General features: G+C 34.4%; 1 protein-coding gene across 2 annotated transcripts in view; it reads right to left on the minus strand.

Moving 5' to 3' along the window:
* Positions 1-1,874: 1,874 nt before the first annotated feature.
* Positions 1,875-21,270, minus strand: part of LOC111715646 (probable E3 ubiquitin ligase complex SCF subunit sconB) — a 21,223-nt gene continuing 1,827 nt past the window's right edge. The window contains exons 3-16 of one of the 2 annotated variants that reach the window (XM_023490994.1): positions 20,234-20,293; positions 19,336-19,402; positions 16,802-16,849; positions 16,682-16,741; positions 16,045-16,108; positions 15,076-15,161; positions 14,585-14,635; positions 11,864-11,968; positions 11,471-11,544; positions 8,695-8,760; positions 6,997-7,095; positions 6,193-6,294; positions 3,774-3,856; positions 1,875-2,305 (exon numbers count right to left, since the gene is read on the minus strand). In XM_023490994.1, the coding sequence (XP_023346762.1) occupies positions 2,151-2,305; positions 3,774-3,856; positions 6,193-6,294; positions 6,997-7,095; positions 8,695-8,760; positions 11,471-11,544; positions 11,864-11,968; positions 14,585-14,635; positions 15,076-15,161; positions 16,045-16,108; positions 16,682-16,741; positions 16,802-16,849; positions 19,336-19,402; positions 20,234-20,293 (1,120 nt within the window). In that variant the 3' untranslated portion in view covers positions 1,875-2,150. Of the gene's footprint in view, positions 2,317-3,773; positions 3,857-6,192; positions 6,295-6,996; positions 7,096-8,694; positions 8,761-11,470; positions 11,545-11,863; positions 11,969-14,584; positions 14,636-15,075; positions 15,162-16,044; positions 16,109-16,681; positions 16,742-16,801; positions 16,850-19,335; positions 19,403-20,233; positions 20,294-21,270 lie in introns of both variants that reach the window. The other variant, XM_023490996.1, reaches the window with a different exon arrangement.

Below are 21,270 nucleotides of genomic sequence, written 5' to 3' on the forward strand. Positions count from 1 at the left end.
GGATTGTTTCTTGTACATCTTTGAATTTCCTGCTGAGGGGTTTCAGGAGGAAGGTCGTGGGGATCCTAGTGAAGAGGAGTAGCTGGGTTCATCTCGAGGCTTTCTTGAAACTTTGACACTTTGGTAGATCGAAATGTTGTCGGATAGCTGCAAGATTCTCAATAATGAACAGATAGACAATGGGATAACCCTCAAATCAAAACCAATAATGCAGAGAAACTCTTTATTTCCTAAAAAATGAAATGGATAATAACATATAAATTATTACAATGATTTATGAATTTTTATAATGGAAAGATTCTTACAATCTAATTAAGGATCTGTAGGTTAAAACCGTCAGAGAGTCCCAAGACGTTTTTTTATATTTAAATTTCTGAAAAGAATGAAAATTAATTATTAACGAACGTCACTAATTCTTTATATGAAAATATTCTTTGCTTAACTTTTGAAATGGGTTCACAATAATAAAAGTGTTTAGACTCCGTTACCGGAGAACAAAGAAAACGGGGCTAAAATTATTTGGTTTGGTGTCTAAGAGAGGGGATTTTAATTTAAAGACGACATTACACGGATGGACGGAGAGATCTTATAGTTAATGGTTGACAATTGGACTTTCATGAAGACCTGAAACTCTTGAAATACCACAAGTTAAAGGTTTAATGACGACCTGAAACGCTTGAAATACCACAAGTTAAAGGTTTAATGACGACCTGAAACTCTTGAAATACCACAAGTTAAAGGTTTATTGACGACCTGAAACTCTTGAAATACCACAAGTTAAAGGTTTAATGACGACCTGAAACTCTTGGAATATCCCAAGCTACAGGTTAGATTTGGTCTAATAAGTCGAATATAGTTGTATATTGGTATTATTATTTTTTGTTAAAGAAATTAACGAGTTTACAGTGTCAGGGAACCAATGATGAAAAAAGACAGAATATATTATGTTTAGTTATCTCTGATGTCTCATGCTTTGTGGGTAACCCTATATAACAAACTTCCATGCATTAATGATTTATCTAAGGGATATGTCACCTAAATAAACTTTATTTAATTTTGATTTGATTTGAATTTTATCCCGCATTTTACTCACATTCATGATCTTCTTATTTGTTTGGAGGCGAACAAGTAACATTAAATATTACAAATTCGCACATTTTATGTAACTTGAATTAAAAAGTCAACATGTCAACAGTTTTTTGTTATCATTTGGGAAATTATGTTTTTTGTTGTGATTCTCACTTTTTTGTTTGTTTTCGGTTTAAAATTTAGTTTTTTATCCATCGTATATTTCATTGGGTTCAATCATAGTATAAAACTTTTATTTAAACCTTTAACAAACAAAAAAGTAAAAATCCTGACAAAAACATAGTTTCCCAAATATATGATAACACAAGGCAGTTCCATAAATAGATATTGTTACCTACTGGAGTTATGATACAAGTTAAACCTTTATCTATTCTTTTTACATCTCTCTAAATATTACATTAGAATGAATTTCATAATTCGTCCAACCCTTCGCAGAAAACGACCTTCTAACTCAAAACCATTATTCTGAGGAATATGCCCCTGACCCTTTGTCATTATGGGAGAAAAAATAATTGAGTCTTTGCCGCAAACTCTGATTTTCTAATCCCTTTATCTTTCCAACCCAATGCCGTAGACCTCAGATATTTCAAACAATGAATTCTGTTGAATCAAATAATCTAATTTTGAATTGTCAAAGATTTACACCTTCAGGTTGTACAAACATAGGAATTTAAAAAATGACTTTTTGGAAATAATTTGACACCAACCAACATTTTACAATTTTGTTGCAACTCTCTTAGATATTGTGCTTTTGCCAGCAAATGATTACAATTGCACATCAAACATAAAATTACACTTCTATTTTCACAATAAAAACATAAATACATATGTAACTGAAAAATGGCATCAAAAATGTTGAAAATGCTGCAAAGGCCCAACAGATTTGTCTCAAATTTTGATTTCCCCAACTTTTAAAAAATTAAGTGGGTCTATTTCAGAGCCCAGGCAAAGCCAGCTGGGTTCCTAACCTAATATTATTGATAATACGAGGTTTCAACTTTGGTTTTCATGCACTTTTTAACTTTTTAACTAACATCTAAACTGTGTTACAACTGATCTGTTTATAAATAATCAAGAAGTGAAAGGTTCACTTTGAATTGTTTAGAGGTGTGGGAAAGATATAACATTGATGACTTTCCCAGGGATAAACTTCCGGTCAGCAAGCTTCCACTTCCGGTTAGCAGGATTCCACTTCCGTTGAGAAGACTTCCTTCGCCTTCAAAAAAACTTACAGAGAATATTTTCGAAGTGCGTTTCCTCTTTAAACTCTAGTCTCTGAAGAGTTCATAGACATAAACAATTTTAAAGAGACAAATATTATAAATATTCTTAATAATGATTATAATATTTTATGGGACGATGGCACTGATGATGATAATAAAAACAATAATATTAAGAATAAGAATAATTATATGAATGATAATAATGATAATAATAAAAAGAAAGAAAAAGTGAAAATGATAATTATCAATAAAAATATAATTTTTATCATAAACATGTAAGGCCGGCTACAAACAGTGTTTAAAAAAATCTAAATCTTTTGAAAAATTTATTCACAAAGCATAAGACTTCTAGGACGACTGCACAGAATCAAAGAAACTCTAAGCGTAATTTCAAATGACCCTCGATCCATGCAAAAAAGGCAATGCTCGATTCACGCTTACTTTCCCTTTAATTCAATTTTTATTCATAATTCCACGTTTATGTGTACGTGAAGCTGTATCTTTTTTTTTGTTAAATTAGTCCGTGTACACACGGGGTCGTCATATACATATATGTATATAGAGTTTCAGGTTGTCATTAAAGTCTCATCCTTTGTGGGTATAACCCTGCATAGGGTAGGCATCTATATTATAACATAGCGTTCAAAAATAGCTTGATCGGAAAAATCATTTATTGTCATTTATTATCTAAGGATTAATGTTCTAAAGAACAATACCAATATACAATTTAAAATTGTGGGTTGGGGATGAACCAAAGTAGATGTTATAAAGTAAATGTTAGTTCCACATTCTGTTGAAAATATATAACGGTCTGGGTTGGGGATGGACTAAAGTAGATGCTATAAAGTAAATGTTAGTTCCACATTCTATTGAAAAATATTACAGTCTGGGTTGGTGATGGACTAAAGTAGATATTATAAAGTAGATGTTAGTTCCACATTCTGTTGAAAATATATTACGTTCTGGGTTGGGGATGGACTAAAGTAGATATTATAAAGTAGAAGTTAGTTCCACATTCTATTGAAAATATATTACAGTCTGGGTTGGGGATGGACTAAAGTAGATATTATAAAGTAGATGTTAGTTCCACATTCTGTTAAAAATATATTACAGTCTGGGTTAGTGATGGACTAAAGTAGATATTATAAAGTAAATGTTAGTTCCACATTCTATTAGAAATATATTACAGTCTGGGTTGGTGATGGACTAAAGTAGATATTATAAAGTAGAAGTTAGTTCCACATTCTGTTGAAAATATATTACAGTCTGGGTTGGTGATGGACTAAAGTAGATATTAAAAAGTAGATGTTAGTTCCACATTCTATTAGAAATATGTTAAAAAACCACAAGAAAATAAACAAACAAAAAAGATTAGAAAGAGGAAACAAACTCAGAAGATAATTTGCAAATATTTACTTTTTAAAGAATAATGATATCAATAAGAATTGTTGTTTCTAGTACCTGTTTCCAAACTCCAGGCAGGGAATGAATTATTTTCACATATATTGGTTTCTTCCTGCACCTTCGGGGTAATCAACATATCTCTAGCAAAAAAAAAAATCAACCATTGAATTTACAGTTGAGATAAAAAATAAGAATGAAATGTATACACTATACAAGCACCACGTTGTCGACCGAGTACAAAAGGAATATCAAATATCATGGTTTGAAAATAATATGTTTTTTTTCTATTTAGATGTACAATTTAAAAGAATTAGATTGCAATCTAGGGTTTCAGGGTTGCGATGAAATGGTCATAATATTGTTTAAAAAGCAAATTGGAAAGCAACATTTAACCATTGGATTTATAGATGAGATATTAACAAATTAGTTTAATATGTATAAAAGCACGACAGTCAACCGAGCCCAAAAGGTATATTAAATTCAATGTCACGGTGTGAATTTTTTCTCCTTTTCTATTTTAATTTGATTTTCTAAAGAAAATTATATTTGGTTCTGGTTAGCTCATGTTTTCGATATAACCGGTTTCATTGTTTTGAATTGGAGAATAGTATTGGAAAATACTGTACTGCACAAGTTCAACAATATTGCAGTGTTCTTTTTTATTCAGAGTTCGCTAAATTACTGAATTTCTGTATAAACAGTGGTTGGTAAAAATTTGCTAAAAAATATTCAACCAAGAAGAATATTTAAATATCGTATTTATACCAGAGCCCTGCAGGGTTTATTCAGATTTAGGCTTTTAAAATCTCAGCTCAGGATTGAGACCAATTCTTGGACAAACTTGTAAAGAATAACCAATAACAAGGTAAATCAGACGCCATACAGGAGGTGGTCTTTCTTTCCCTTAGTTTAAGATAATTCAGAGACAATACAGTAGGTCTTCTTTAGTCACTGAATTCCCATGTTTTTTGGGACACCCTGTATACAACTTAATAGCTCAAACTTATTTATGAAAAATGTTCCGCTTTTCTAATTTATTTGTCTGTGAGTTTTAGTGTCTCAATATGCCACTTTATAGTTTATAGCACTGGCACTTCGTTTTGAATAATATTCTCTTTATCTATTTAAATCACGACGCCTCTAATACAGGGTGTCCCACATCATATTAGATCGTCAATGAGTCTAAATTACGTTTTTCGGGAAAAAAATTGAATTAGACTAACACAAAAATTGAATTAGACTAACACAAAAATTTTCTTGCAAAAAAAGCTAGGTTTTTCGAGTAATATGTGTTTATTTTGGAGCTAAAGCCTGAAGAGATACTCTTATATGATATGTCGTCTGATTTACCTTAAACAAAAGGAAGAAAGACGACCTCCTGTATGGCGTCTGATTTACCTTAAACTAAAGCCAGAAAGACGACCTCCTGTATGACCTCTGATTTACCTCAACTAAAGCCAGAAAGACGACCTCCTCTATGACCTCTGATTTACCTCAACAAAAGCCAGAAAGACGACCTCCTGTATGGTGTTTTATACCTTAAACTATAGCCAGAAAGACGACCTCCTGTATGACCTCTGATTTACCTTTAACTAAAGTCAGAAAGACGACCTCCTGTATGGCGTCGGATTTTCCTTAAACAAAAGGCAGAAAGACGACCTCCTGTATGACCTCTGATTTACCTCAAGTAAAGCCAGAAAGACGACCTCCTGTATGACCTCTGATTTACCTTAACAAAAGGCAGAAAGATGACCTCCTATATGGCGTCTGATTTACCTTAAACTAAAGCCAGAAAGACGACCTCCTGTATGACCTCTGATTTACCTATAGCCAGAAAGACGACCTCCTGTATGACCTCTGATTTACCTCAACTAAAGCCAGAAAGACGACCTCCTGTATGACCTCTGATTTACCTCAACTAAAGCCAGAAAGACGACCTCCTGTATGACCTCTGATTTACCTCAAGTAAAGCCAGAAAGACGACCTCCTGTATGACCTCTGATTTACCTTAACAAAAGGCAGAAAGATGACCTCCTATATGGCGTCTGATTTACCTTAAACTAAAGCCAGAAAGACGACCTCCTGTATGACCTCTGATTTACCTTAAACTATAGCCAGAAAGACGACCTCCTGTATGACCTCTGATATACCTCAACAAAAGGCAGAAAGACGACCTCCTGTATGGCGTCTGATTTAAACTAAAGCCAGAAAGACGACCTCCTGTATGACCTCTGATTTACCCCAACTATAGCCAGAAAGACGACCTCCTGTATGACCTCTGATTTACCTCAACTAAAGCCAGAAAGACGACCTCCTGTATGACCTCTGATTTACCTCAACTAAAGCCAGAAAGACGACCTCCTGTATGACCTCTGATTTATCTCAACTAAAGCCAGAAAGACGACCTCCTGTATGACCTCTGATTTACCTTAAATTATATCCAGAAAGACGACCTCCTGTATGAACTCTGATTTACCTTAAATTATATCCAGAAAGACGACCTTTAGTATCTCCGATAAGAAGGCAGTTCAGTTCTGAATCCAGGAACAATGCTGATGGTGTACACTGAACCCCAAACCTTAATTAAGAAGTATAAATAACTATTTTTCTCTTCATTACAGGGAGGCAATAGGGATGTAATAAATAGAGGAGGGAATATTACATTGCCGAGGCAATCCAAGACCTTGTTGGGTAGTTAAGCATCCCGAGCGTAGCCAGGATGCTTAACTACCCAACAAAGTCTTGGGAAGCAAAGGCAATGTAATATCCCCCCCAATGTTTATTGCATCCCTGTTGCTTCACATGAATAAAGAGATTTTCAACTTTTAAACAAAATATAATATAATTATTTACATGAAAATCTACCTTTTAGGTTTTAAAACTGTAAAATCTACTTAGTTTTGTAACACATATTTTTGAGTTCAGAAATCAAATCTTACTAATTTTTTCGGAGTTGTAAACCCGCAACTTCTTGGCAGAACAATTCGCAATTACTTAGATTGTATCCCTAGGGTTGCAATCTAACAATACGACCCTGGTTTCAGGAAGACAATTATTCCACGTTTTCTGTTCCGAATCATATTAAAGTTTATCTTAAATCAATTCCGTACTCCGTAGATCTTAAGAGCAATCTATGTCAGAGGAATTTTATAATTTTCGAGATATAAGATGTTTGGCAAGAATAAATAACTCTTAGGAATGTTGAAATTGGAAAATTTTCAGAGAAGATAATTTTTAATGATTACAAATTGCAAAATTATTATGTTTACCACTGTATTACCTTGCTCTCAGCTGTCCTTGGTAGGACCATATCAGAATATCTTTACCATCCACAGTGCATGCACAGCTAGGGGTCAGCAGTACCTGGGTTACACCCCATCTAGACACCAGGGAATATAATTTGTTATCATCTACAGAACAGACACAGCAAGGGGTCAGCAGTACCTGGGTCCCACCCCAACTAAACACCAGGGAATATATAATTGGTTATCAACTACAGAACAGACACAGCTAGGGGTCAGCTGTACCTGGGTCCCACCCCATCTAAACACCAGGGGATATAATTTGTTATCATCTACAGTACAGACACAGCTAGGGGTCAGCACTACCTGGGTCACACCCCATATGGACAGTAGAGGTAATAATAGTCTTTCAGGGGGGGGGGCTATGCAGCTAATGCAACACAGTTAAATAAATTTAAAAATACCCAAGAAAGAAGAATATTGGATAAAATGATTATCTGCATTAACAACATGTATCGCTTAATATTGTACTTTGTAAAAGTTATGACAAAAAAAATTCGCTAATTGAATAAAAAGACAGCAGGGGTTTATTAAATTTTCAATATTTACCCTTCAAAGATTTTTGGATATAAAGAAAAATTGAACCAGAGATTGAAGAGATTGTTTATCTATTCTAAACAGTAACCAGAGATTGAAGAGATGGTTTATCTAATCTAAACAGCAACCAGAGATTGAAGAGATAGTTTATCTAATCTAAACAGAAACCAGAGATTGAAGAAATGGTTTATCTAATCTTAACAGAAACCAGCGATTGAAGAGATGGTTTATCTAATCTAAACAGAAACTTCGAGATTGAAGAGATGGTTTATCTAAACTTAGTTGTAACCAGAGATTGAAGAGATTGTTTATCTATTCTAAACAGTAACCAGGGATTGAAGAGATGGTTTATCTATTCTAAACAGAAACGAGAGACTGAAGAGATGGTTTATCTAATCTAAACACTAACCAGAGATTGAAGAGATGGTTTATCTAATCTAAACAGTAACCAAAGATTAGAGATGGTTTATCTAATCTAAACAGAAACCAGAGATTGAAGAGATGGTTTATCTAATCTAAACAGAAACCAGAGATTGGAGAGATGGTTCATATAATCCTAATAGAAACCAGAGATTGAAGAAATGGTTTATCTAATCTAAACAGAAACCAGAGATTGAAGAAATGGTTTATCTAATCTAAACAGAAACCAGTGATTGAAGAGATGGTTTATCTAATCTAAGCAGAAACCGAAGATTGAAGAGATGATTTATCTAATCTAAACAGAAACCAAAGATAGAAGAAATGGTTTATCTAATCTAAACAGAAACAAAAGATTGAAGAGATGGTTTATCTAATCTAAACAGAAACCAGTGATTGAAGAGATGGTTTATCTAATCTAAACAGAAACCAGAGATTGTAAGAGGTGGTTTATCTTATCAAAACAGAAACCAGAGATTGGAGAGATGGAATATATAATCCTAATAGAAACCAAGGATTAAAGAGATGTATTACTCCGTCAAGACAGAAGTCATATACTAGAGAGATAATCTACTTATTTTAATCCTAAAAATTTCAGAGATAAGAGATATGTGTTAAATAATGTGGCCAAAAACCAGAGAGTAAAGAGATGATGCACAATCTTCACAGAAACAAGAAATAGAAAATATATGTTTAATGGGACCCTCCCGGCCTCTTGTTACCTGTGTGGGGTAAGCGTTGTTTTTGCTCTGTTAGATCTTGTAGATAAATTCCAAATACGAGCAGTCCTAAACAGTTGGATTTTTTTAGATAATTCCAAATACAAGGAATCCTAAACAGATTTATTAGATAAATTCCAAATACGAGCAGTCCTAAACAGCATGATTTATTGGATAATTCCAAATACAAGGAGTCCTAAACAGATTTATTAGATAAATTCCAAATATGAGCAGTCCTAAACAATAGGAATTATTGGATAAAATTCAAATAAGAGCAGTCCTAAACAGTTGCATTTTAGATAAATTCCAATTACGAGCAGTTCTATTCTAAACAATTGGATTTATTAGACAACTTCCAAATATGAACAGTTCTAAATATAAACTACTAATATGAGCAACCTAAACAGTTGGAATTCTAAAAATGGACAGTCCTAAACAGTAGTGTTTTAGAAATTCCAAATATGAGCAGTCCTAAACAGTTGGATTGATTAGATAAATTCCAACTATGAGCAGTCCTTAACAGTTGAATTTTATTAATTAAATTCCAAATACGAGCAGTCCTAAACAGTTGGATTTATTAAATAAATTCCAACTATGAGCAGTCCTTAACAGTTGAATTTTATTAAATAAATTCCAAATACGAGCAGTCATGAACAGTTGGATTTATTGAATAAATTCCAACTATGAGCAGTCCTTAACAGTTGAATTTTATTAAATAAATTCCAAATACGAGCAGTCCTTAACAGTTGGATTTATTGAATAAATTCCAACTATGAGTAGTCCTTAACAGTTGGATTTTATTAAATAAATTCCAAATACGAGCAGTCCTTAACAGTTGGATTTAAAAGATAATCTAAAGGTAAAAAGAGGTCAGTGTGTTTCAATCTCTGCAACAATTAAAGAAACAAAACCTGTATTAAGATTATTTTGCATTAAAACGGAATTAAAAGGAAACATAAGTTACAATTCTACTTAAAGGGTATTGAGGACTGGATATGGGACTCTCAGATTTGAAGACTCGGACTCTTGGTGCTAGACTCTTGCCCCTCTTGAATCTGGTCACTCTGCTGGACTCTGTGACTCTTGGCTTCTGGACTCTGACCCTCTGGACTCGCAGACTTCAAACTCCGGCCCCATATTTTTACCCTCCTAACCCCTCTTTCCCAAAGCAGAAAGGGAGTTGGTCCCTTCTTTCGAAGAGGCTTCCACACAACTGAACTTATTCTTTGTTAGGTCTCCATTTATAGTCTGTCACCCCAATTTTCTCCCCTATCCAACGTGGCTGGTCATTTCTCCAAGGGAAGGGGGGTCAGTCAGCTGCCTGAATAATGGGCCAGGGCAGCTATGGTAAGGTGCAGGTTTAGTTAACCTTCTTCGGCAGCTTCTAAAGAAAAATGTAGTAGCAGCTTTTTAAATAAGCTGTTTAGTTCTATAGGAACAGCTAGTTACATATGTTGTATAGTTCTATAGGAGCAGCTAGTTACCATATCTGAATAGTTCTATAGCAGCAGCTAGTTACCTGAGCTGAATAGTTCTATAGGAGCGGCTAGTTACCTTAGCTGTATATAGTTCTATAGTAGCAGCTAGTTACTGGAGCTGTATAGTTCTAGGAGCAGCTAGTTACTTGAGCTGTATAGCTCTAGGAGCAGCTAGTTACCTGAGCTGTATAGTACTGGGAGCAGTTAGTTACCTGAGCTATATATGTTATTAATAATATTTTTATGTTTCAATTCTTTATTCCAATGACAGTGCATTTGGTTCACAGCTTAAAAGATGAAGGCGCAGGAGGCCTACATCCTAGCTTAAGTAAAGAAAAGTATATTTGACAGCTTGCAGACATCATGGAGCCATAATAATGGGGAGAGGTAAGATTTTTCACTTAAGAAAGGAAAGCATGAGACCAGTTGTAAAACTAAGCAAGGACTTGCCCTGACTTAAAGAGAACTAGCTGGAATTGAAGACACATTTGTCTGAAATATGATCTTAATTGTAAAACCGAGTACCGCCTCAGGAGGCCGTCGAGGAGGACTTCATGTGATTCATGAAATGTGTTTATGAAATATGATTGGGATCATAAAACTGAGCTAGGACTTGAGACGAGCAGGCTGCAGAAGAAACGGAAAGCAGGATGCCATCTAAATTCAATAATATTTAAAGTGTTATTTCTCATGTTACAAAAAATTTGATATTTTTTTTTGGCAAATATAGAAGAAAAAGGAGGACTTAGCGAAGGCGGGGGACGTCTAAGTTCCCATTGAAGGTCCCCTTTGGTCTGGCTGGGTAGTCAACAACAGTTGGATCGATTGATTAGATAAATTTCAAATATGTGCAGGCCTTAAAAGTTAGAATTTATATAAATTACAAATATGAGAACTTATAAAAAAATTGAATTCATTTAAAAAATTGAACGTGAAATGGGCAAGAAATTAAACGAAATGTCTTGCAGACTCAGAATTGCTGTGGCTGGCAAGGGAGGGGGTGCAGGACCACCAAAAGCCCCGCAAAATGACCTCCCCCCTGTAAACATTTAGTCTCCGACAAACCGACAACTTTACCATCTGCACATAAAGTCGGTAAAAATGTTTCTCGGGCCGGAAAATCCTGATACACAAAATGAATGCAGAGCACGGAGATAGTATGGCAGAGGCTTGGAGACGTAGCGAGAGGACGTAGACGGTTTTGAAGGGCGTGGAGGTCGTTTTGCATCAGGAGGCTCCAGAGGTCATTGTGGTTCTGAATTCCCATCCTTGACTGGCCCTCCTCCCCGTGGCCCCCATACCTGTCATCAGATCCTGTGAGTAGTAAACCGGTTTTCACAAGGAGTGACAAACATCGAACTCTAGAGACATGGCCCTGCTAACAAATTGTTTAAGAGATTGTACAAATAAAAAGAACCATTTTCAATTGATTAAATAAAATAATTGACAAATGTTTTCCCGGAGTAGAAATACGCAAGTCACTTTTGTAGAGAAACACCCAATTATAAAATTATTAAATTTTAAATTTATAACATTAATATCTAATTCATACTTGATCAGAGAAAGCTTTTAAATGGTACCATTGGAAATTAGCATTGCCATCTTTCTATGGAGGGTCACTTGAAATTATGCTTACAATCCCTTTAAGTTCACTTTGATATACGATAATAGTCCCTTGGTGACAAAGTATATACCTGTAGTATATGTGATATTTCAAGACAACCATTTCTTGTAATCCTGATAACAGTTACAGAGCAATCCTCACTGCAGCTTAGTATCACAGAATCATGAACTAACACCTTGAAACAAAAAAGATAACTTTTTTTAATCTAAATTTTTTATTACATTTTTTCGGGGTATGGCTAGAGGAACTTTACAAGGGCCTTGCACCTCAACACTTTAGGATTAATTAAAAGAATTTTTGTCATTTATTTTAACAGATTAATTGTTCAGCTGCTTAAATTTTCCAATAATTTTCGAAAACTCCTGTTCCGAAACAGAATTTTGGCCTAGAAAGGATTTTGAACCTAATTAAAAAATGTGAATTAGGTGCAAAAATGAACAAAATTGCGTGATTTAAGTTTTAAAATACTTTCCCTTTAGCAAACAGGTATTCCAGATCGTAATCGAATTTAACATTAACACTTCCTTCGTTAACAGACATTTTTCCAACCCTACTTGTCAATATATACTGTAGCATTTAAATCATGGGTGTAATATTTAGAATATGACCAGATACTAAAACCCCTGAACCCTTTTCTGAATCTAAGCTGAGAAGAGAACCTAGAGAATAGGAGCTCCACACTCCAGGACCTTATACAGGATAGAGAATAGGAGCTCCACACTCCAGGACCTTATACAGGATAGAGAATAGGAGCTCCACACTCCAGGACCTTATACAGGATAGAGAATAGGAGCTCCACACTCCAGGACCGTATACAGGATAGAGCTTAGCTCTGTTTTCCAATGAAGGCATTGGGACTTGTACTTCATAGACACTGTCTGAGAGCTGTCCAGTGGACAGCTCTCAGACTGATATATCTTTATCGTGACTACCAGAGGACTAAGGTGGACAACAGCCTCCTTCCCCATCATTCAACATGAGTACACATCCTAGGAATTCTCAGCATCACTAAGGATATCAGTGGACACTCTCTATTCTCCAACTTGTTCTCAGAACCACTGGAGACACAGAGCAGCTAGAGGATCCAGTCTTTATTCTTCAGCTGGATCTATGAACAGAGTTACTGAAGTTTTGGAGCAGCTAAGGTTTTTATATGCAGAAGCTCCATATTCTCGAGTTGGTTCTATTGACCAGGGACACTTGACATACATAGCAGCCATGACAACTAGGACATGCAGAAGCTCCATATTCTCCAGCTGGCTCTCTCGACAGAGACACCCGAGATATGGAGCAGCTAGAATAACAACATAGACCAATGACTCCAGGTAAAGAGGAGATCATGAGAATATATGAGAACACGATCTATCGTCCTCCAGATAGGATCTGGTATTAGAGATGGAAGAAGCTGCTTGTTGCAGACAGCTCTCCATCACCCCGGTGTATAAGCAGCAGAACCAGATGATTCTGAGTACGGAGACGCCGCTCATTGCAGACTAGCTCTGCACACATCTGTGATAGCAATAGCTACAGGACACATAAGAGAATTAGGATATCCAGGACACATAGGAGAATTAGGATATCCAGGACACATAGGAGAACTAGGATATCCAGGACACAAAGGAGAACTAGGATATCCAGGACGCAAAGGAGAACTAGGATATTCAAGACACATTAGAGAACTAGGATATCCAGGACACATAGTAGAAATAGGATATCCAGGACACAAAGGATAACTAGGATATCCAAGACACAAAGGGGAGCTAGGACTTCCAGGAACCTGAGAACGAAGATGCCGCTCACTGTGGAACAGCTCTTCACAGACCTGTTGTGGAACCACTAGGGGAACCAGAGGATTCTGAGTATGAAGACGCCACTCATTGTGGAACAGCACTTCACGGACCTGTTGTGGAACCAGCAGCAGAACCAGAGGATCCTGGGATAGGAGACGCTGCTCTTTACAGATCTATTGCAGAAACAGTTGAGGAACGAGAGATCTTAATGCAGGAGACGCTGCTCCTTGTAGATAGCCCTTCACAGACCAGTTGGCAGTCCAGCAAAGGAAGCAGCTGGAAATGCTGTGGTAGCATCTCAGATTGTAGGAGCCGCTAAATTTGCAGAGACTCCAGAACACCCACAGTTAAACACAAGCATCTCACAGTGCAAGACTTTAGGAACAACTCTGGAAGCATCTCAGATTATAAGGACAGCTAACAGAGCAGAGGCTCTAGGAACAGCTCCAGGTGCAGCTCGTAGCAACAGCTCAAGGAGCAACTCCAGTAGTTAAGGAGGCAACTGAGGACACAGTAAGAGCATCCCAGATTGTAGGAGGAGCCAGAGTAGCAGAGGCTCTGGGAGCAGCTTCGATAGTAAAGGAAGCAGTTAAGAAGGCAGTGGAATCTCCAGAGAGACCTGATCAGCTGAACCAGTGTATTAGAGGAAGCTGCTCAGAAAGATCCTGAACTGTAGCAGCTGAATATCTAAAGGGCCTTATTAAAACATGAATAAACATTACAGATGTATTTAATCAATAAGTTTTAAAACTGATTCATCCCATTCATTTACACTCTGAGAGATATATAAACAGAGGTTATTAAAGGGATTGATACTAAAACAAGAGTATGGGGATCTAGAGTGAAATATTTGCATAATCCCTAAACCATGGGTGCAAATGATTAACCTCAAGAATCCCTAGGATTTACATCTGGCTTGTATTTGAAAGAAGACAATAATCATTACAATACGTTTTATATTTATAATATTTTATTTTAAATATTTGTAATCCATTGTTTACCTTTATCACTGGTTTAGTATGGGTAGAAATCACAGAAACACAATCACTCTTCTAAAGTTATGATATAATAAATTTGTATTTTATGAGGAAAAGGGCTTTGTAGTATAGGTATTGTTATAAAGGTTTTGTAATATAGGTATTGTAATAAAGGTATTGTAATATAGGTATTGTGATAAAAGTTTTGTAATCCAGGTATTGTAATAAAGGTATTGTAATATAGGTCTTGTGATAAAGGTTTTGCAAGGTAGGTATTGTGATAAAGGTTTTGTAATATAGGTATTGTAATAAAGGTTTTGTAATATAGGTATTGTGATAAAGATTTTGTAATATAGGTATTTTGATAAAGGTTTTGTAATATAGGTATTGTGATAAAGGCCTTGCGTTAAAGAAAGGTATTGTGGTACATGAATTATAGATAAAGGTATTCTGATAAACAAAAAAGTCTGAAAAGACGACATTTCAAATCATTTATTGCCGCCCCTTCCTGTAACCTGATTTTTCAGTTGATAGATGGAAACGTTTCCACTCCTCTCCCCTAGGACTAGAATATCATCCTCATAATCAGCGCACTCTATATCTGAATACTCCATGGTAAATATACAGTAAGTACACTCTATATCTGAATACTCCATGGCAAACATGTAGTCATTACACTCTATATCTGATTACTCCATTTTAAACATATAGTCAGTTAACTCTTTATTTGTATACTCCATTTTAAACATATAGTCAACATACTCTATATCTGTATACTCCATTTTAAACATATAGTCAGTACACTCTATATCTGTATACTCCATTTTAAACATATAGTCAACATACTCTATATCTGTATACTCCATTTTAAACATGTAGTCAGTTCACTCTATATTTGTATACTCCATTTTAAACATTTAGTCGGCATATTCTATATCTATTATCTGTATACTCCATGGTAAAGAAATAGTCAGTACACTCTATATAAATATAAAAGATAAGCTGTATGGAGGAATTCAATCTTTACCATAAATAACGGATTTTTGCGTGCAATTCCATTCTGAAAAATACATAGAATCAGGGGCGGACATAAGGATTCTGTAGGGGATATATATACCAACATTTTACCAAGTATTGCCCCAGGGAGCGAGGATATGTTTACTTGTATCACCAAACAAGAATGTGATTAATATGTTTAATATATACATATAGATGCCATGACGTTCTTTAGAATCCTAAATAAGATCTATAAGAATTTAAAATGAAAGACATTTTGCTGGAAGACAAATGGTGTGCGTACAGGAAGCAATACAGGTAAGCGCGCTGCCGCAAATCCATGTTTGAGAGATATTTGCGGAAAGGAAGCCCAACGGGTGGTGTGTGCCTTCAGTTCACAGCCTCGATCAGAATTTTGAACAAAATGATCATAAATATAAATTAATCTCTAATTTTCTGTTCGTAATTTTAAGCAAAATATTCGAAACCTGGAGAATTGAGAGATATTTCTACTCGACCAACCCTCCTTAACTCTCCTAGAACCAACCAATTCTAAACAATATACAGATAGTCGTCTTCTTTCTTTTTATTTTGAAAATTTTGTAATGTTTGTAATCTATTGATTTTTTATTTCTAAAAATCTTTCGTATACAATAACATATTACTTATAAAAATTACAAATTACAAAATATTTAGGAAAATTCATTTTTTCAAAACCATGTAATTCGTAATAAAAAGAAAAAAGACGACATTACTTCCACTGTTACAGTTTAAACAATAAAAAGTAACACAAAAACAAAAGAAATTTCCGTGTGTACGAAAGCCCAATTCAAAGCAAAGTTAAATGGACTGTATAAGCGTAAATTCAAGATGACAATGCCAGATTCACAACGCTGCCCTTAAAAGCTTTGTCCAATCATGTTTAAATTATATATCAATTTTTATATATTTGCAGAAAAACTAATTATTTTCATGATTGTGGTTTCTCTACAAAAAAGACTTGCGCATTTCTTATTTTATCAAATAAAGGTTTCAAGAGTGACGTTGTTAAATGGGGATTGGCATCTGTGCATGAAGGTTGAAATTATGCAAATAGGCCCTTTAATTGGTAATTCTTAATTTTACCTCAACCCAGCACTTCTCAAGTTTCGAATAAAGGACAAACCACATAAAGTACACATTGGACTAAAAAGTACATAATATTATGTAAAGTAAAAAAAATATTAATGTCTTTTTCTTTTTTACCTTTTCATCTTGCACAGCGCACTGATCATTGAAACCTGCAGCAAGCACCTTAAAATAAATATAAACAAGATTGGATAATGAGCGGTGCTGTACAGTTGTGCTGTACAGTTGTACTGTACAATTGTACTGTACCTGTACAGTTGTTGACGTAATTTCAAGTGACTCTTCAGTTGTGGAGTGGCATGTCCGATTTTCAATGATGCTTGTGGATTTTATGGTGCGGAGAAAATGAAGGAAATTGTGGGAATTCGACACGTTCTTAGATATTTTTAGATAGAAAACGAGACTATCTTCCTCATTGTTAATTAGGTAAAGGTTTAAAGAATACTATTGTGAATCAGACATGGAACTCTTTAAATGGAGGGAAACTCGATTTAAACCGGGTGGCGCACAGTGGGGTATTAGGGGAGGGGGGAAAACTCTTAAAATAGGATTTTTCAACACGCTACTCTGACTAAATCAAGGATTTCGGGTGCTGCTGGAGTCCCTAAATATTTTCTATATGGCTGTTAGAATCTATAATTTATATATTTGGTGCCATCACAAACTCCTGAAATACAAACTCCTGAAATAAAAACTCTTGAAATACAAACTCCTGAAATACAAACTCCTGAAATACAAACTCCTGAAATTCAAACTCTTGAAATACAAACTCCTGAAATACAAACTCCTGAAATTCAAACTCCTGAAATTCAAACTCCTGAAATACAAACTCCTGAAATACAAACTCTTGAAATTCAAACTCCTGAAATTCAAACTACTGAAAGACAAACCCCTGACAACACAAACTCCTGACGAGACAAACTCCTGACATGACAAACTCCTGAAATTATGAAATTTTACTCTTAATGAAATATGATAAAATTCATAAACCTTAGGAGAAAAAAACCGCAAATATTCTAGAAAAAATTCTCAAACTTTAGTATTTTGAATATGCTTCAACCAGCAAAGTATTACAATGCTCGTTGGAGCATATTCAAATTATAATTTAGATTTTAATTTGATCATTAACCCAAGATAACTAGATTAAATATAAATTGTGAAACATTTTTTTAAAATTTGATATTATGGAGTTTGTATTTCAGAAGTTTTTATTTTCAGGAGTTTGTCTCGTCAAGAGTTTGTTTCGTCAGGAGTTTGTCTTGTCAGGAGTTTGTCTTTCAGGAGTTTGTATTTTCAGGAGTTTGTCTTTCAGGAGTTTGAATTTCAGGAGTTTGTCTTTCAGGAGTTTGTGATGGCACCATATATTTAGATTATCCCGAAACCCCTGTGCTTTCTTGTGCTTTTAATATAAAATATAAGTTTTTCTTCCAAAATACTCGCTGTAACAAAGACGACATATAAATATATTGCGGGATTACAGGATCCATTCAAGGATAAATTTATGAACGGGAAAAGTAATTAAAAATTGAAATCATTAAAAATCAATGCTAGCTACAATTCATAAAATGTTAGTAAATGAAAAGATTATCAGAATATATTAATGTTATCCATTCTCAACATGATACACAAGACAAATGCATTTTAAAAGGAGTATCTCCAATTCACTAAATTCGGGTTCTGGAATATTCTTTAAAGAAAATATTCTCTAATCGAATCTAATTCAAATACAGATTGCAGAAATGACATTCAAGCAGGAAATTGAAATTATTTATGATTTGCAATTTTTTTCTGTAAAAAAGTCAAAATGAAAAAATCAAACATATTGATAGTTAAATACCATTATAGCGCATGCTTTTTAAAAAAAATACTTTTTATCATTCCCTTATTTGAATTATCAAAACTCGACGTCTTAATTAAATAAAAACCACTGTTTCTTTTTATAAATGATTTCATTTGAAAATGTTTAAAAGATGAATATATATAATATATCAGATGTAAAGAACATATTTGTTTCGGCGTTTTGGCCTCTATAGGTTTCATCTTTTAACCCTTGTAATACTGGGGTTTCAGTAGATAAGCTTAAAGAAGGGTGTGCGGGTGCCCCCCCCCCCCGCGGAATCCCTCTCTAAAATATTTACGCATAAGGCGTAAATTAAGCATCTTACTTTTTCTTTCTTTTTTTAAAATGTTTTTGGGGGCTAAGCTCCTCTTTTTAGTTATTGTATTTGTATGATATAGGAGCATGTGCAAACAAGAACAACTAACTGTTTGTTACTTAATATATGAATATAATTAACTATTATTGTGCTGCTCAAAGCTCAAAAAGGATTTTTTTCGATCTATTTTTATAATAACAAGTGTGTAATTGTTTTTAATTACATTCTTTTGGAACATGTAAAGTTTCTTGTTTTTATTTGACATATTTTTCTTGAAAATTCATACAATCGTTCTCGTATATTTATACACTACAACATCAACTTTTTAATGTCAGTGATCGATATTAAAAACAGAGTTTTAGAAAATAAAAAAAAGATGTAAACACTTTATTCTCAACTCACAGTCACTTCCCTTCTCACTCCCCACCTTTATCCCTTCACCTTCTCCCTCCCCTTTCCCCCTACCAACCCCAAGGGAAAAAAGGATTTTAATACCTCGGCCTGGAAAGAGAGATTTATTTTTCTAAGATCACAGATTCCAGTTTTCTTTTTCTCTAAAATCCTGAGATATTTTTAAAAGTGAACTTTAAATAAAATTCGGGGTTGATTTTGAACATTTTAAAAAATCTCAATATTCGCAACTTACGTTTAAAGGATGTAGCCAACTTTGAGAAGAAGAAAAAACGTTGGTAAAATCAAAATTGCCATAAGTAAATGACTTTTAAGGTTTAGAAACAAAAAAAGTTACCAGTTTAAAACAATGCAAAGTGAACTACCACTATTTACAATGTGAACAATGTTACGTGAACTAAAATTTTTAACAGTGTAAAATATTTAACAACTATGCTATTTTGGGCGCTTAGCGCCTTTTTAGATTCTAACTTTTAATGGTTGCTCTCATATCGATTTCTTTTTCGTGGATTTTGAAAAATAAAATTTGTATGGCAAATTTTTTTAATTTGACCATCAATAAAACCTTCCACGGGGTCATATGAGGTCTCACAAATAAATTGGACCCGACGTTTATTGGATACAAACGGACAGACAAACAGACATCTTCTTTTTCAACTTTTAATTGTGGCTTTATCTGTGCGCTTCTTCTCTTTGTACAGTATAAATTTTTTTAATTTGCGGATTTCATAATACTTTTTCCCGCATTTTCAAAATTAAATAATTTAAGATAGACATATTTTAAGATTGGTCATAAACCTTCCCTGGGGCCACGTGAGGTCCCATACAAAATTTGGGCCTGATCGGTTCAACTGTTTTGACGTTTATTTGATACAAACAAACAGACACCCACCCAAACAGACAGACAGACAAGCTAAATTTAAATATAGATATGTTGAAACATTTCACGACTTTATATGATTTCCATTTAATTTAAAATTACCTTTTAAGTACAGAATTTCTTCTCCAAAAGTACTCAAAAACAATTTTTCTCCATGATTGACTAAAAAGAACAGTTTTCTTCAAATATTAATATTCAAATTTTAAACATCTATTTGACAAATATACTTTTCCCATAATTAGCAGCTACTTAATATTCAACACACTTTTGTCAAGGAATGGAGGGGGGGAGGGTTGGAACTTAAGGACAGAATACTCTTCCAGGGGGGGGGGGGTCGCCCCCCCCCCCCTAGGCCCCTGATACATATTTTCATTGCATTACAGATATATGTATTAATACCTGAGTATGCATTGTATTTAGTAAATATTTACTAAATAAACATCACAAAAATGCTAAAAGTCATACAAACAGTAATCTAAAAAGGTGCAAGATCTCCAGCAAAAAAAGTTGAAAATATTGCAGTTGCTATTAGTGTTCATGTCAAGGACTACAAAAAACGTATTTAAGTTAGTGAGGTCAAACCAAAGACCTAGGTGTTGCGACAATTCAAAGTCGATCCGGTCTTGAAAATTAATGTAACATTGATGTACTTTGGATCTATAATCACAGTTCTGAATATAGTAGTTTAGATCTATAATCACAGTTCTGAATATAGTAGTTTAGATCTATTGCATCACAGTACTGAATATAGTAGTTTAGATCTATTGCACCACATCATTTCTGAATATAGTAGTTTGGAACTACAGAGCGTCCCATATCATATTAGATTATCTCCAATCTTTAACACCTAAATACGCACATTATACTAAAAAAATCTAGCAAAAAAATTTCTATTAGCCTTATTAAATTTTTCAAAATGATTCATTCTTCTTAAATTTTCTGATTTGTCCCCCAAATCATTATTTAGACCCATTGACGCAGTCTAATTTGATGTGGGACACCCTGTATAATCACAGTTCTGAATATAGTAGTTTGGATCTATTGCACCACATTTCTGAATATAGTAGTTTGGAACTATAATCACAGTTCTGAATATAGTAGTTTGGATCTATTGCACCACATTTCTGAATATAGTAGTT

Source organism: Eurytemora carolleeae, unplaced genomic scaffold, assembly GCF_000591075.1.
Source record: "Eurytemora carolleeae unplaced genomic scaffold, Eaff_2.0 scaffold1836, whole genome shotgun sequence".
Lineage (NCBI taxonomy): Eukaryota > Metazoa > Arthropoda > Copepoda > Calanoida > Temoridae > Eurytemora > Eurytemora carolleeae.